Source organism: Prionailurus bengalensis, chromosome D4 (genome assembly GCF_016509475.1).
Source record: "Prionailurus bengalensis isolate Pbe53 chromosome D4, Fcat_Pben_1.1_paternal_pri, whole genome shotgun sequence".
Taxonomy (NCBI): Eukaryota; Metazoa; Chordata; class Mammalia; order Carnivora; family Felidae; genus Prionailurus; species Prionailurus bengalensis.
In genome coordinates, this window is record NC_057359.1 from 72,347,157 (window position 1) to 72,365,289 (window position 18,133).

The following is an 18,133-nucleotide window of genomic DNA, read 5'->3' on the forward strand; positions in this document are numbered from 1 at the left end:
AAGGTTAACATCGGGTTTAAACATTACCTTCTTTAGTGGAATGTGGACACAAAACTTAACTTGATTTTCAACTTTCAGGTGGTAGTTATACTATCACTTTTATTAAGCCTCCAAAAAAAATGATGCTAAGCAGTTCAGTTATCTAAAGAAGCAGGCTTGATTTCATATGGTATATTTTAAAAGAGTGAAATTGAAGAATTCCATTTTTTAACTGTGTATAGTTCGACAGTAAATTTTTGTTTTTTTAATTCCTAGGGTGGCACACTGTGTTTTTCAAAACTTGATTATGCAGTAGCCTGGTTCATCCGTGAATCCATGACAATATACATTTTTTTGTCGGCATTATGGGACCCTACTATAAGCTGGAGAACTGGTCGCTACAGATTGCGCTGTGGGGGCACAGCGGAGGAAATTCTAGATGTATAGCTACAGCTTTGTGACTGTACATAAAGGAAAAAAGAGAAGTATTATAAATTATGTTTATATAAATGCTTTTAAAGATCTACCTTCAGTAGTTTTATCACATGTATGTTTGATATCTGTTCTTTAATTTATTTTGCATGGCACTTGCATCTGTGGAAAAAAAAAAAAAAAAAACCCACATCTGTAGTCTTGGCCAAATGGTACCCTTTGTTTTGTGGAAGTAGAGAATCAAGAGAATTGGTTCTAGGAACCTGGCTTTGGTTTTTGTTGTTGTTTGTTTATTTTTTAAAAAATATATATATATATATAAAATATGAATGCTCTGCAGCAAACACTATGACAGTATCCTTCAGTAGAGAAAGTTTCTTACTTGTGAGTACACTCTTTTAGAACATTTATGGGATGGCAGCAGCTTTGTTTTGGGGTTTAGAAAAGACTAGAAAGTAATCACTTTACGGATCTAAAGTGAATGGTGTCACGTGGTGAACAGTCCACGGTGAGGTACTAACTAAGAAACTTTTTCATGCTCTATGCCTACCTCTTGTAGTTGTTGCAGAGCAAATATAAATTGTAATAAGGTAGCTAGGCCTTGCAAAAACAAATGGAAAAACTTTAAAAATAATAATAAAAGAGCTGGAGTCTAGTATTTATATGAATCTGTGAGAGATATTTTTTTTTTTTTTTTTTTGGTCTCACTGCAATGAACCAAAAGTGGTTGAGTTTGGTTTTTAATTGTAGCCATGTATTGAAGGCATCCTTTTGACCAACTCTTGTTGGTTCTGTCTTGAACCATTGTTAATCACTGTGCTGGTAGACCTTTCCTTCCCTGCTCCTCACCTGCCCAAGTCCCTTCTTTCCTTAACTTTTTTTTTCGGGGTGGGGGGGGGTTGTTTTAGTGTGAGTGGATGTTTTGATAGTTGTGAGGAAAAATGCATTTCAGACACATTTCACACATGAGCTATTTTCTTACACAGTATGTCTTGTTAAAAAGAATGTAATTTCATGATACAGGTATTTAATATCTTTTTTAAGTAAATATTCTAGCCATCAAATAAATTGCAGTAGAGTATTAAGTGGGGACAGGATGAGTTTTACTCTTAAAATTAATCAGTATCAAACTAAGTCTACTGTGTGTGTGTGTTTTTTTTTTTTTTACTCTTACAGTTAGTCTAGTCTTATTTAAATTGGATTTTTGTATTCCAGTTTGTATGACAGAATAGATCAGTGCTAGTTGTAAATGCATGCTGTATGTCACTTTTCTCTCCCCATCATGCCGCTGAACTTGCTTGTCAGGTTGTGCTTAACTTGTGGTGAACTGGACTTGTTTTTGTTTAAAAAAAAAAATAGGCAAAAATGTAAGGGATAGTGCATAAGCCTTTTTTTTTTTTTTTTAACCTTTGGTAGTGGAATTTTTGCTTTTTCTTCGGGATTAGATGGCATGTTGTCCATATGAACGCCTGCTGCAGGGCTGATGCTGGCAATATGGCAGCTTTAAATTCTGTTACTACAGTTTCCATGTCAAAGCATAGTGTGTAGCATATCAGCAATAATTACATATTTAAAGAAAATGAACACGTTTTCACCTCACTGAGCCAACTCATTTAATTGTCTAATGACTAATATACATGGTTTAAATTGTAATATATCAATGTGTATACACTATGTATATACATTATGTATAAGCTTTTCTCTGGGCCAAACTGCTTCATTTAAAAAAAAAATTTTTTTTTTTTTGGCGCCTTATGACGAATTTGTTTGAAGGGCATTTTCTTCATGAACAAAGGCTTTGATGCATATTCCTTTCTATGTGAAATGGGTAGTAGTGTTCCCTGAGGAAAGTTGCACAGTGAAAACCAGTCTAGTTGTGACCCACTGTGTTTTTTTTTTTTTAATCTCTATTACACAAGTTGAATTTTGCTGAATATGTTTGTAATTTGTCGGTTTGTTTAATGAAGTTTGGTTGATGCCATCCTTTGCGCTGCTGAAGTGAAATCTTGCTTATTGGCTTTTTGCTGATCTCAGTATGGGCAATGTAACAACACATCCAAATGGCTGGACAGACTTCTTGTGTTTTGTAAATAGAAACAATGACTGTTCTGTGTGTGTGTTTTATGTGGTCGTGGAGTATTTCCTTGAAGTGAAGCTTCACTTAAGCAGGACAGAGTGATTCTTTGTTTAGCAAGTTTAGGAGTGATGGTAAAATGGTAAGAAATAATATAAATGTTGAAGAAAGCACCACAACAGAACTGTAGGAGTCCAAATTTAATAAACCGTTAAAAAAAATTGTCTAGAATATACCACGTTTTATTTAAAATCATTGTATGAAGTTTTTTGTTTAAAATAAAAATTTGAATACAATCAAAACATTAACAATAATGTATTCTTGTTTGCTGTCTTATATTTTTATAAACAACAATTCCACCATTCATATCAGAATTACCAAAAGAATTGTGTCAAGTGTTAATTTGAAATCTTCCTTTTTACCTGGGCTACAAAGTCAGGCTTATGGCTTGACGTTCGGCTTATCTGTGTTGGTTGCACGTTATAACCACCTGGAGAACTTAAAAAAAAAAAAAAATACAGATGCCTGGGCCCTGCCCACAGAGATTCTGGTTTAATTAGTGTGGGGTGAGGGCTGAGCTCTGCTTGTTCTGTTTGTGCAGGCAGACCTGAGAAGCGCTGGCCCACAATCGCCTGTAGAAGAGACCCATTTGCCCCCGTGACCCCCTCGCCTAGGCTCAGAGCCTGACTCAGCCTCTTAAATGGTACAACTCCAGTGGTGGGGAAAGGCGGAACCAAGGAAAGGAACCGGCTCTGCTGCTGGAGACCTACATGGGAGCTAGACTAGGCCGTCCCCCACGCTCTCCAGTGCCAGGCCCCTCCCGGCCTAGAGGCGTTTCTGGGCCCATTTCACCACCAGCCTCTGAGGGAAGAGTACTTTTAACTGAGGAGCACATCCCAGGAGAGGAAGAGTCGAAAAGGAATTTGAAGGGATGAGAATGTTTTGCCATTAAATAGTAGCGATGGTTGCACAACCTTGTGACTATACCCAAAAAACCCACTGAATTGTCTGCCTTTAAAGGCAAATTTTATGGTCTGGTTAATTCTATTCCTTTTTTTTTTTTTTAATAAATGAAAATTAAAACCACTGTAAATGTATTATTTCCTTCCAGTCTTCTGGTACCGTTTGCTGAAATGGCTTCGAGAGACTGCTCTTTGCTCAGACTAAGAATTGCCATTTTCAAAATCTAAATTTGACAGATGAAAATATTGTACCTCGTTATTTAAACATAGGGATTTTGTTTTTGAGAGAGAGAGGGTGCAACTGAGCGAGGGGCAGAGAGAGAGAGGGAGAGGGAAGCAGGCTCCCCTGAAGCAGGGCTCGAGTTCACCCGACGTGGGACTCAAAACTCACAAACCCTGAGATCATGACCTGAGCTGAAGTCAGATGCTTCATGACTGAGCCACCCAGGCGCCCTAAACATAAGGAATTTTTTACGACTGGCAAGATTATCTCTGCACGTAAGATTTACAACCGCTGGAATGTCTTCCATTTCTTGGTCTTATTTAAATGAGGGTCTTAATGCTTTTCTATTGTGTATTCCACATCTCTTTTCTTTTTAACCATAAAAAACAATTTACATTACCAGACAAAACACTGCTAAAATCTTTACATTTAAGATAATGTTTTCCCAAGGCAAGATGGGGTAGGCATGGAAATAACTGATTAGCATTTGTGTAACTAAATGGCCCACACAAGTGTCCTGATCAAAGATCAGTCTTCCCAAATGTGATTTCCCTGCCTTAGAACACACCATTTTTAGCTTTGAAGTAACAACATGCTGACATAAAGCTTACGTGGCATGTGAGTACTATTTTTTTTCAATACATTTCTGAACTTCATTGGCTAGTATTTAGTGGAATATTTCCTGGGCTTTAGAGTGAGGTTACGCTAACAGTGCAGTCATTTGGGCTTTCCCTCCCCACCCCACTCCCCCACCCCCATGCTTCAGAAATTAGTCAGGAATTATCTGTTCCTTGAAAGTTCAAAAGAATCTATCCATAAGACTTTACGGGCTTAGCACTTCAAAAACCTTTTCAGTTTATTTCATTGGTAATAATCAGTTCACATTTCCAACCTCTATTCTAAAGTCACTTTTAGTCATTTACACCATAGAGATGCATATGGCATTCTCATAATTTTCTTCCAACTCTCGCTAGCTACGTATGCTGCAGGGCAGGAGGTCTGCAGCCCCCGTGCGGGTTGAACTTGGACCTCTGATCTGAGAGTAGAGTTGGCTGGCAAGGCCACCCCTCCCGAGGCTACCAATACCCTCTTTCTACAAAGAAACCCTGACCCTGTGACTCCTTCTCTTGATATGCTTTAATGGCTTGATGTTACCTTCAGGGTAAAGCCCAAGCTTTACTATGGCAGAAAGGCTGTTTTATGGGGTGCCTCGGTGGTTCAGTCGGTTAAGCTTCCAACCTTGGCTCAGGTCATGGTCTCACAGTTTGTGGGTTCAAGCCCTGCATCGGGCTCCGTGCTGACAGCTCAGAGCCCGGAGCCTGCTTCCGATTCTGTGTCTCCCTCTCTGCCCTTCCCCTGCTGGCGCTCGCTCTCTCTCTCTCAAAAAGAAAAACATGAAAAAGCGCGCCATTTTAGGTTATATCCTCGCCAGCACCTCCAGATCCACTTGTTACCATTTTGCCAAACTCACTCACATAAACTCTCATTGTAAACTTCCTGCATTCCTTGACGTCTGCCCTTCCCTGCTCTGGGCTTTGTGCCTGTTGCTTACTCAAACTCCAGTTCCTCTGACCTCTGCCCCGCTCTCGGGACTCTGCTCAGGGTGCCAACCCTTCCATGACTATCTTCTCTGGTTATATGCCCGGTGTCTGTGCCTCCCCAGCCTCACCCTGCACTTCTGTCCTAGCACTTAATACTAGTTCTTGTAATTGCTCCTATAGTTGTTTGTGTTCATCATTAAATTCGAAATGTCAAGGGCAGGGAGGGTCAGTCTCTTACTTGACTTTGTGTTCCAAGCGCCTAGCTTAGGACCTGACACAAAGTCCGTTTTATTGAATGAATTAACGAACAAATAAAGATAAGCATGCCTGCAGCACTAATCTTATGCCTACAGCCAATCACGTCATAGTTAGGAGCGCAGACTGTGGAGCCAGACCGGTTGGGCCCACTTTCCGGCGTCACCATATGCTTCCTGTATACACTCCCTGCGCCTCAGTGGATTCCAGTGTGATCTACTTCTCAGGGTCGATGTGAGAATTAAAGGAAATACTGCATATGAAAAGCCACATTCTTGGTAAAAGCTTGTGTTACAATAAGGATCTCCAGTCACTAAGTGAAAATGAAAGCTTAGTTGCACAGTCGGACAAAGTAGCTCTTCTTCCTCCAAGGCTTGAGGAAAAGAATCGTTCAGAATCTGATGGAGAGAGCTGCTTGATCTTTTGTAGGGCAACTGACCCCTCCGCCCTTGGTGGTTCACAGTAAATATTCTATCTAGCGTTCAAGACAAAAAATCAATCTGATTTATTTAAACTATTATAAATAGTGCTACTGTAGCCCATATAATACTGGCCAGAATGTTAGCTGGTGGCCTGAACTGCAAGGCCTGGCAGAAAATTGCAAGGCCTCACTGCACAGGCCTGCATTCCCATAAGAACAGTCCGCAAAATCTGAAGACTGAGCACGTGGTGTTCACAGCAGAGCGTTGCAACACGCTATGTGCAATGAGGTGCACCCGTGACATGGGCAACATTCAAGGAATTTTACCTGACTGGAATGTTTCCTGCTATTATTCTTTAAAAGGACAACTGGTTCTGTGTAACTAAAAGACATTTCCTGGGTGTTCTCTGACCCTGAGCACCGAGAGCAGTGAGTGTGGAGGCTGAGGTCTCTAGACCTGGCCATGTGAAGGGGAATTTTCTTGCACATGGCTTTGCAGCTTTCATGGTTCCTAAGCTGTAGGATAAGAATTATTTTATTTTTAATTTTTTTAATGTTTTTTTTTCTTTGAGAGAGAGCGAGCAACCGCAAGGGCAAGCGGGGGAGGGGCAGAGAGCCAGGGAGATACAGAATCCTCAGCAAGCTCCAGGCTCTGAGCTATGAGCACAGAGCCTGATGCAGGGCTTGCACTCATGAGCCCACTTAACCAACTGAGCCACCCAGGTGCCCCGGATAAGAATTATTTTACATGCCAACTGTAGTGCCCCACTCCCCTATCATAAGGCCCCAAACTCTAAACCTTTATAAGCTTTCCTGAGATTCTGATGCAGGCACTTTCCAGGACACTGTGAGAAACATTTCAGTGGAGTTGTATCACCATGGGGATGCATTTTACTCAAGTTGACAGTGGAGTGAAGGTGGTGGCCTTGTGGGCAGGAGGGTTGAGGCTCAGCCCCTAGGATATAATTTTTTTGATCTCTAGGTGAAGTGGTTGCAATATTGTGATTTACAGTAAGATATGTGTGTGTGTGTGTGTGTGTGTGTGTGTGTATTTTAATGTTTATTTTGAGAGAGCACGAGCAGGGAAGGGGCAGAGAGAGTGAGAAATAGTCCCAAGCAGGCTCCCTACTTAAAGTGCAGAGCCCAAAGTGGGGCTTAATCCCATGAAGCATGAGATCATGACCTGAGCCTAAATCAAGAACCAGATATTCAACTGACTGAGCCACCCAGGCACCCCTTTAATAAGAAACATATATTTCATCTTCAGCGCCCTTTCTGGCACAGAGTTCCTAAAACCCTTATTTCCTATGTGAAGAGAGGTCTTTTGTTATGTTAATAAGTCGACTCTAGGACCTGCATCTAGAGTTGGGGTTGATTGCCCTGAGAACCAAACTTGGGATTGGAGGTTTGGAACTTTCAGTCCCACCCTCCTGACCTGCAGGGAGGGGAGAGGGGCTGGAGGTTGAATCAATCACCAATGGGCAATGATTTAAATCATGCCGATGTAATGAAGCCCCATAAAAACCCAAAGGATGGAGTTCAGAGAACTTCCAGGATGGTGAACACATGGAGATTTGAGGAGATTCACGTGCCTGGAGAGGGCATGGGATCTCCAAGCCTTTCCTCATGCCTTAGCTTCTGCATCGTTCCCATCTGGCTGTTCCTGAGTTATTTGCCTTAGTAAATTGGTAATCTGGTAAGTAAAATGTTTCTCTGAGTTCTTTGAGCCACTCTAGCAAATTAATGGAACCCAAGGCAGGGGTGGTTGGAAACTCCAATCCATAGCCAGTTGGTCAGAAGCACAGGTGACAACCTGGACAGGTGTCTGAAGGGGCAGGGGGCCAGTTAGGGGACAGTCCTGTAGGACTGAAACCTTAACCTGTGGGATCTAATGCTTTCTCTGGGTAGATAGTGTCACAACTGAGTTAAACTCTTGGACACCTAGCTGGTGTCCTGTGCATTGCTAGGTAACATGGGAAGAACCTCTCCCACCACACACTGGAATCCTGATCGGGAACCCAGTAGTGGCCGGCTGGAAGTGTAATCACCAGTGGTTGCCACAACACACAGGAATCTACAAGGCAGACCATACCGAACAGTAGGTGTTGATCGGCAATCCAGAGGTCTGGTAACAGGAACCTCGAGGCAGAGGAAAACATATTTGAAAAGTTAACAGAAAGTTTTCAATATTTTTTTCTTAGAACCTGTAATTTTGAACTTTATAACCAGGGTAACTGGAACTTTAAATTTTTACTTTGTTTGCATGGATTAGCACAAGGGGGAAAGTGTATGGAGGAGTACCATGGCTCTGTCTAAAGACACTGAACCAAAGCTGCTGAGCAGAGGTAGGAAGCAGCCTCTGTCCTTCAGAGTCCCACTGATTTGGACCAGCAGTGCCACACCTGTCCGGCCAGGGAAGTCTGGGAAAATGACAAGCTGCCATCTCACTTCTGATCACAGCCCCTCCCAGCTAGGACCACTCAGGCTGCCATACGTCCTGCTGTGACCTTGTCTGGGGGAAACCGGTGTGATTCCATAGACAGCAGTAGGGCTAGAAAGAAAACTGAGCTCTCTTGCATCTGAGAACAGAGACCCCAAAGTCTCAATCCCCAAAGCCTCAACAGAAATGTCGGGCTTCCTGTCCCTGTTACAGCCGGCCTGTATTACAGTGGCCATCAGTCCACACTGCCTGAGGGATTCCAACAGCTGACTTGCCACATTATCAGGGAAAAGAGATTGCAAATGAAGAGAACGTGTAATTTGTGGTAGAGACCAAGCTGGCCAGAAGATGAGGGTAAGTGGAGGCAGAATAATGGGAGAAACAGGGGCGCCTGGGTGGCTCAGTCGGTTAAGCGTCTGACTTCAGCTCAGGTCACGATCTCGCGGTCCGTGAGTTCGAGCCCCGCGTCGGGCTCTGGGCTGATGGCTCAGAGCCTGGAGCCTGCTTCCGAGTCTGTGTCTCCCTCTCTCTCTGCCCCTCCCCCGTTCATGCTCTGTCTCTCTGTCTCAAAGATAAATAAAAACGGTAAAATATAAAAAATAAAAAAAATAATAATGGGAGAAACAGAGGGGGAAATTCAATCAAAACACAAGGAGGGGGGGGAACAAAATGACAACTTTTAAGAAGACAGAGCATAAAAAAATGAAATTCTGGAACTAAAAAGATCTCTAAATTTAAATTTTCAACGTATAAATGGAGCAATTACTTGTAAAAACCAAATTCATGTTTGGGTGGGAGGGTGTCTCAATAACCCAGAGCCAAAGACAACAAAACAAAACATACTAAATGCAAAAATTCACAGATACAAGACATAAAGGACTCGTCAGGTGGAGACTTAATAGACTAACAGTAGGAGTCCTGGGAGAAAGAGGACATGGAAGAAAACTAAAGGCCTGATTTCCATTGAAGGGGCCCGGGTGGGTTTATTGAAAAGACACACTCTCAAAGAAGTGTCCTGGTGAAATTTCTCAGCTTCAAGGATTAATTTCACCCTCATCAGCTTGAAAGAACAAGTTACTGACAAAGGAAACAGAGTGAGGCCATCATCGGACTATCAGCACTACCTAGGCTCTTGGGAGGCACAGGAATGATATGGATAGGCCAGGGGGGGCAAAGTGGATTATGATTGGAAAGGCTTATGTCCAGTCAAAACATTAGTATAGGAGGGCAAAAAGAAGGCATTTCTGGACCTGTAGGGCTACAGAAGGCACACCAACCATGTACTCTATCCGAAGTCAAGAAAGTACTCAAGAAAACAACCCCAATCAGAAATCTCTGCATGGGAGAGTTGAAAGAATTCAAGGAAACAGTGGTGAATAATGAACCTTGTGTTAGTCACGGTCTGAAAGGATGATGCTAGTGTAGCATGGAATAATGAGAATTTCTGAATCAGATAAGACTTTTTATAGGGGAAATTTCAAATGGCCTTGGCTAAAATTCTAATTTCTCTCAAAACCTAGGAGTAGGGACGTGAAAGAAATTAGGGCTTCAAGCTTTGTGGAGCTCTACAAGTCTCAAGGGAAGGGCTGCTGTGCCATTTCCACGGCGTGCAACAAACAACTCAAAATTGCTCCTTAGACATGAAACATCCTTTGTTCTTCCACTGAGGATTTCTTCACTGTAGTAGTAGTATCTCTTCGAGCTCTTTCTCTCCCCGACCCCCCACCCCTTTCTGTCTGCTGTCTCTCTTTCTGCCTCTCCCACCTGGTGGTGTCTTTTCTTTACCGCCTCAGCTCTCCAACCTTTTTGTCTGTTTTTTTTTCTACCCACATTCGTCTTACCCTTTGCACGGGGCAGGTTAGCTACAGATTGCAAACTTAGCTCCAGGCCCACCTGTTCAGATCCAAAACCCATCAAGATGTTCAGTGGGACAAAAGGAACAACTTCTCCCTTAGAAATAAAAAAAGGACTAGCAGAAACCTTGTGATTATGGTCTGTCTTTTTACAGAATACACTTTCATTAGAAGGCTGTGCACTTTGGGGCGCCTGGGTGGCTCAGTCAGATAGATAAGTGTCCGACTTCAGTTGCGGTCATGATCTCGCAGTTCGTGAGTTCGAGCCCTGCGTCAGACTCTGTGCAGACAGCTCAGAGCCTGAAGCCTGCTTCAGATTCTGTGTCTCCCTCTCTCTCTGCCCCTTCCCCGCTCACACTCTGTCTCTCTCTCAAAAATAAACACACATAAAAAAAAAAGAAGGTCCTGTATGAAGTTCAAGGTCATTGGGAAGCAATAGGGTTGAGAATAGGGATAGGGATGGAGGTGGGGACCATGAGATGAAGACGGATGGGGTGACAGGGCAGGAGCATGCTAAGCCTTGAACTCCTAGATAAAGAATGTAGGCTTTATCCTGAAGGCAGTGGGGGAGGGAGGGCATTGAAGGGTTTGTGTTTTAGAAAGATTTCTCTGGTTGCTACATGGAGATAGAGTTTTTAGTGATAATGACCTTGAAGGCAGAGACCAGAAGGAAATTTTTTGTTCTAATTTAAGAGGAATTCTGTTTATTTATGGAAATCACCCCCACCTTTATGAGCTCAGGGTGGCTAGAAACTTTTCTTTTTTCCATTTGTGCAGGTCAGATGGGAATGTGCCACTTACAACCTGGCACTTTCTACAGTGGGAATCCTTTCATGTCCCATACCGACCCTATATCTGTCTTTATGAGGGTCTGACCTCACAAAATCCCGGAGGCTGACACCTAAGAAAAATCCTGTCAGAGTGACATCCCACTTCATCTAACTTCCTACCTTCATCTGACTTCTCCAGGACATCACTCTCCAATTTGTTCCTGCATATGACAGGCTCTCAGTGCTAACTTTATTTCCCTTTTCCAGTCTCCCACTCACAGTTTGGCTTTCCCTACTGCTACCTAATATTCAAAATTTAATTCTGAAGAATGTTAAATTAAAACCTTAGGTAGGGGTGCCTGGCTGGCTCAGTCGGATAAGCGTCTGACTCTTGGTTTCGGCTCAGGTCATGATCTCATGGTTCATGAGGTCCAGCCCCATGTCGGGCTCCACGCTGACAGTGTAGAGCCTGCTTGGGATTGTCTCCCTCCCTCTCTTTCTGCCCCTCGAACCTATCGTGTGGTTGAGTGTAGCTGGAATAAATAAATTTAGCAATTGGTATAATTTCCAAGTTTGCTTCCTGACCCCCGTTATGAGGGCTATTGTGGTAAAAAAAAAGCAAATTAAGCCTTCAAGGAGTACTATCCAATAGAAACATAATGTGAGCACACATTTAATTTTAAATTTTCTAGTGGCCATATTTTAAAAAGGTAAAATGAAACAGGTAAAATTAATTTTGGTAGTATATCTAATTTAACTCACTATATCCACCATAGTATCATTTCAACACTAAATCAACATACAACATATTAGTAAACTTATTTTTGTCCTATGCTACACTTATAGAACAACTTATTATGGACTACAGGTACTCAGTAACCACATGTGGCCACTGGCTACAGGACTGGATAGCCCCACTCTAGACCTTCTCCTGCCTACCATGAGAGTTAGCCAGAAGCAATGATACATTCCTGGAAGATTCTCAGAAATGCATATGTAATTAAAAAGATTTGATTGTGGTTATGGTTATTTGGTAATGTTTCTTTCATATCCCTTTCTAACATACCTGTTTTATCTCTGCAGCTGTCAGATAAACTCAAAGAAATATATAGTATTCTTACAGATTTAATTAGGTAGTGATTCAAATTGTATCTGCTGTTCTAGATGTGCTGTCTTTACTCGAGCAAAGCATAGTTCCTAACATCTGGTGTGCAACTATGGGCGCGATAACTGTTTTTATGCATTCAAATAAGGAGAAAGCATTAGTTGCAATTTGCTTTTACCTGGCAAGCATAGCTGTCCACCTTGGCTGTCTTGCCTTGGGATTACATCAACTCTGCCTCTGTGCCACAATTTAGTCCGTGCTTGACTATCTCCTTGTTCCATAGGACATGATGCTGGCCCATTATATTGATGACATCAAGCTAATATACCCTGGAGGCCCGGATGCAGCAGATGCTTTAGGGACCTGAGTAAGATACAGATGTGATTGAAGCGAGAGAAGCATGCCATGAAAATATGGGGGCTGCTGCCTCGTTAAGTGTAAGTCTCTCATACGTGCAAACATTGGGAAAAATTAAACTGGCAACAATAGGGAAGCTTTATTAAGGAGGAACTTGAGACAATTTCCAATGAAAGCCACGACAAGGCTCATGAAGAGACCATTGCACTAGTGTAGGTGAGACACTAGGCTTGGACCAGATGGGGGTCTAGATCAGGGAGAGTGGAGGCGGGTAACAGTCTCATTCCTGGTTTGGCTGTTGTCAAAGAACTCACATGGCTTTCCAATCACAACTTTTAATATATTAAAAGTCACTACTAACCATTTTTTCTGGGAGTTGACTGAAAAAATTATCAACTCAAATCTGTCCAGATGTCATATGAAGTTTCAATTTGACATCCCCTGAACTTTCTTTGTTGGGAGGTCCTCAAAAATCACGTTTCTGCAAAGCAAATTAATTCTATAAGAAATATTTCTAAGGAGTAGCATCTTACTCAGTGCTTAATGGGAAGAAGAGAAGTAACATTCGACTATCTAATCATGCACCAAATCTGTGAGCCTATTTATTCCTTCCAAGAACCTTATAAGATTGTAATGATTATATATATATATATATATATGTATATATATATATATATATATATATTTTTTTTTTTTTTGGAGACAAAGAGAGAGTGCGCGCGTGCATGCAAGCAGGGGAGGGGCAGAAGGAGAGAGAGAATCTTAAGCAGGCTCTATGCCCAGCGCACAGCCCTACTCGGGGCTCCATCTCGCAACCATGAAATCATGACCTGAGCCAAAATCAAGAGTTGCATGCTTAACCAACTGAGTCACCCAGGCACCCCTGATTATATTCATTTTATAGATGATAAGAGTAATCAGGGATTCTGACAAGTGAGTTACCCACTGTTTTCAGAATTCCCACCTGCCAGGCTAACTTAGCCCCAGTTGATCTGGCTGAGGCCCCACTTCTCCTTTTGCTCCATACAAAAGGGCTCACAGAAAACTTAGTAATGCTACGGTCATTGGAAAACTACTGTCTTTTTGACTTCCAGCCTGGGACCACCAGAACCCAATAGGAAAAGCAGAGGGGTGGTAGGGGAGTGGGGAGCAAGAGCTCAGTGTGCTCATTCTCAGCAGGGTTGATGGCAACCACTCCCATCTGTAGAGTTACAAACGTGTTCCCACTTGTTTCTCTATTGAATAAGATCTTCACAAGAACTCTCTGAGTAGGTATCATGAGGTCCATTTTAAAGATAGAGAAACTGAGGGGAAGCCTGGGTGGCTCGGTCGGTGAAGTGCCCAACTTTGGCTCAGGTCATGACTTCTCAGTTCTTGAGTTTGAGCCTTGTATAGGGCTGTCTGCTGTCAGCACAGAGCCTGCTTTGGATCCTCTGTCCCCCTCTCTCTCTGCACCTTCCCCACTCATTCTCTCTCTCTCTCAAAAATAAACAATTTTAGGGAAAAAAGATGGAGAAACTGAGACTCAGAAGTAGACTTACATGTGTACAGTTATGTAACTCATAACCGGCAGAGCCAAGGTTTGAGTTCAAATCATCTGACTCCAAAACCAGAACATTTTCCACTGTATCAGGCCACAGAGGAAAATGAAGCATGGAGCATCTTTCTGGATAGAGTCAGGGGCCTGAGATTCCCTGTAGGGGGCCAGTATCCCTGCAGGGTGTCCTTCTTTCCTCAGGTTGCTTTGGGACTTTAAGGCAAATCACTGTGTATTGTAGTCAAAGGCTGGTGTGGCATGCTTTCTCAAGCATCCAAGCCCAAGGATGGTCATATATTAGGAAACAAGGTGGTGTTCATTCACCATACTCCTCCCACCTAAGCCAGCTTCCAAAGTGACTGAGGCATAATCATAAGATCTCACAAAAACAAAGCTCAAAATACTAGCTTTATGGCTGAAAAGGAGACCATGGGTTCACCTCCCCAGACTTTCTATTATTTATCCCCAGAATGACAGTCTTTTCTCTCTGAGGGGCAGAATATATCCCAGTAAGTTCATGGCATGGAGGAGCAGAGAACCTGAGTTTTCAGAGAGCAAGCTGCTCCAAAAGAGAATTTTCTGGTTAGTCACTTCTCCCTTGGGGAGCACTGTGTGAAGGAGAGAGGGGCTGAACGTGTCTGCCCATGCTTTCACCTCTTCTCTATGACAGTGTGAGGAAGGGGGAACAAGCATTCCTTCCTCTCAACACTGTGCTTCCCACATTGCAACATCCTGAGTCTACCAGGGATCGTCAGCAGATGCAATATGTAATTCATTCTGACGAGGAAAGAAAGACAATGGTCTTGATGTCTTATCTAGAATGGTAGGTAAATGAGACAATCGTGTAAGAGGAAGGACTAGTAACCAGGAAGAGCAGATGTGTTATTTGCAGACAGGTGGAACGACCAAATTAGACTTTCAGGGCTGTAAAGAACTTAGAGATCACATACAACAAATCCCTGCTTACCTGACAGGCTTGTTTGGCAAGGTCATGTGGGAATTCATGGGGCTGGGGTGTGAGTCCAGCATTTAGTTTGGTTGTCCTAAAGAAGTCTAATGACCTCAGCCCTATACCCATGACCCCCTTCTAAGGCTTTCTCACCTTAGGGCCCATGCTGCTACTGTTGAGCCCTCCAGCATGGCCATAGCTGAAGGGGGGAAGGGTAGCCAGCCTAGATGCTGGTCTATAAACTGAGCAGGAGGGACTCCAGTGACTAATTGAACCCGCTAGATTCTGTCTTTTGAGGATTTTTGAATATGAGACATCAGGCTCTGAGCAATTGATAGGAAGGGCAAAAGACACAGAGAACAGGCAGTAAGAAGACATGAGCTGAAGCTATGAGTGAGCAGGGTGTGAGGTCAGATGAAGAGCAAAAAGCGTTTCATAGGTGGAGATGTGAACAGCAAAGAAAGGATGGAGGATCTGGGTTCAAATGATGGGGAAGCTCTGGAGTAGCGATTGGCTCCTCCTGCTGCGGAGGGAGGTATAGAGATCACCCAGCTGCCAGACCACGTTGGATCCTGCACTACCTTCCAATTACCAAACTATGTTCTAGGCTCTGGGGAGGTTAGCTGTTGAGCTATTAATAGGGTCACCAGGGACCTGGTTATATGGCCAAGATGTCACCCTTTCTTAAAACACGTAGCTTCATGAAACACCAACACTCAGGGTAAAATGGGTAAGCCTTTTTGTACATTACAACCCGAACAGGCTAACACATTGGCTTTTCCACTAGCAACTGCACCTGTACAAACCACATAAATCAGTATTAAAAGTTTTGATCCCATAGTTGTGTCCCCTCTGGCAGCAACACCTACAGTTTTTTGATTGGCCCAGAATTCACTTATGATCCTTTCCTCCATCCCAAATAATCACTATCAGAGCCTTAGAAACCTCCTGGTACAGCCTATACTACTCCTTTTTCCCTAAGCAGGCACTCCTTGGGCACTGGGTGCCTCTGTGTTTAGTGTCTGTCCTAAGGTCCAAGAATAGCATGAGCAGTCGTGATGATTAAGTGCCCAGAGCATGACTCCCTATTCACAAAACGTGGAGCAGCTGGGTGGGAATGCACGTGTTGGATGAAGGGAGGTAAGTCAGGTGGGAAGATAAGAAGAATGCCCGGCTAGCTAGGAACTGTAATCTCTAGCTTTGCTTGGATGTGCCCTAACCTACTGCAACTTGACCTCCTCACCTTCTTCACCCCATTTTTGCTCTCTGCCACTCTTCTCTCCTCCCCCTTCCCCCCTTCCCTGGCCTCTCTATGGGACTCTGGGGTGATATGAGTAAACCCCAACAAAGCTTCTACCAAATCCAGGTCTCCTCCTAGAGAGTCTCCAGTGATAAGAGCATGGATTTTTCACAGTTGGTTACAAACTTGACTTTATTTTGTCACCTATAAAATTGGCAAAGTTCAGTCTCTCCAGCAAACGGTGTTGGGAAAGTGACATGTGGAAAAATGAAACTGGACCACTTTCTTACACCATACACAAAAATAAATTCAAAATGGATGAAAGACCTAAACATAAGACAGGAAGCCATCAAAATCCTTGAGGAGAAAGCAGGCAAAAACTTCTTTCACCTCAGCCACAGCAGCTTCTTACTCAACACCTCTCCAGAGGCAAGGGAAATAAAAGCAAAATTGAACTATTGGGACCTCATCAAGATAAAATGCTTCCGCACAGCAAAGGAAACAATCAGCAAAACTAAAAGGCAACCGACAGAATGGGAGAAGATATTTGCAAATGACATATCAGATAAAGGGTTAGTATCCAAAATCTATAAAGAACTTACCAACACCCAAAAAACAAATAATCCAGGGAAGAAATGGGCAAAGTTTAAAAGCCCATTTTATTTACAAAGGTGTAGGAAAACAAGTACTCTCATACATTGCTGGTAGACATATAAATTGGCACAATTTTCAGGCTGAAAATTACAAATCACATGCCTTTTGACTTAATTAGCTCCACGTCTAAGAATGTGTTCTAAAGATATACACGTAGCAAACTTTACTCGCTTTCTTTCAGGAAGCATCCATTAAGGATGGCTCCAGTGAAGAAGCAGCAGTCTTTGGAATTCTCTGTAGCCCATGATATGGGATAACCAGTGTTGTATGTAGCCAACAGCCTGTCTGGGTTGAGAATAGATATAGGTAGGTGGCCTTTCTCTTTCCATCAAGCCTTCCTCGATTTTTCCAATAGAACAACATACAGAGCACCTCACTACATCCCTTACAGAGTGCAACTGAAGAACTCAAACTATTCACCAACTATTCTGCCTTTCTGATGAATGAAAGAGTAGAAGAGTGTTGTGACCATGTAATAGGGGATATTGGGCAAAAAGCGACAGTACTGTTGCATAGGAAATGCCAGAGTACGGTGTAAATGGGAAGTCATTTTCAGTTCTGACCTCAAGCAGGAAGGGGCTCCTCTAGCCAGACAGCCTTTAAAACTCCTTTTTGCCACCACAATCTGTAATGAATTCAGCCACTCGAAGAGCGCACAGAGTCCTTGGTTAGAGATTCAGAGCGCCAGGCTCACTCAGCTATTCCTAGACTCAGCATCCAAATACCGGTACCTTGAACCATGTGCAGAAAGATGACCTATAGCAAATGGATCCTATAGAAAGAGTTAGACCTCCCAGTGCAGGGCACACTGTGTGAGACGGGGAGACATGGGCTACCTACAGAGAATTAGACCCAACCTGCCCCTTTGCTTTAGGGTCATGGCCAGAATCACCTAAAGAGGATCCAGAGCTGGGGTTCAGAAGCCATCACGGGCTGTTACCAGGGTGTATTATATAGCCTTGCTTCAATCCTTCTCAACATTTCACTTTGCCATTTCCATAAAGTTCTGAGCTTGGCGAATTCCAAGGCAATATTAGAGTCCTCTAGAAAAATAAAGATAGGTACTGCCTTTTACTAATTTTTTCCCCACCATTCCTGCCATACATTACAACAGTTCTTCATTTCAGGGGTTAATTGGATGGAAAGATCATTTCATTTGTCTATTTTATGTAGGACGAGGCTTCCTGTGCCTTCTTTTCTTATCTGCAGTATCAACTTTTATGATTCTGTGGTAAATTTACTAACATGGAAAGAATAGGGGAGAAGGGGAGGGGGTTGAATAGAATAATGGTGGGGTCTGGAGTGCCTGGGTGGCAGAGAGATACTTCAAAGAGAAGAATG

The 18,133-nt window shown here is 42.9% G+C and overlaps 2 protein-coding genes across 2 annotated transcripts in view; one reads left to right on the forward strand and one right to left on the reverse strand.

The window, feature by feature from the left end:
• UGCG (UDP-glucose ceramide glucosyltransferase) overlaps window positions 1–2,793 on the forward strand; it is a 38,436-nt gene extending 35,643 nt beyond the window's left edge. The window contains exon 9 of the mRNA XM_043565907.1: window positions 256–2,793. Coding sequence (XP_043421842.1) covers window positions 256–426 — 171 coding nt within the window. The 3' untranslated portion in view covers window positions 427–2,793. The remainder of the gene's footprint in view (window positions 1–255) is intronic.
• An 8-nt stretch (window positions 2,794–2,801) lies between these two features.
• Window positions 2,802–18,133, reverse strand: part of SUSD1 (sushi domain containing 1) — a 251,374-nt gene continuing 236,042 nt past the window's right edge. The window contains exon 16 of the mRNA XM_043565905.1: window positions 2,802–2,983. Coding sequence (XP_043421840.1) covers window positions 2,946–2,983 — 38 coding nt within the window. The 3' untranslated portion in view covers window positions 2,802–2,945. The remainder of the gene's footprint in view (window positions 2,984–18,133) is intronic.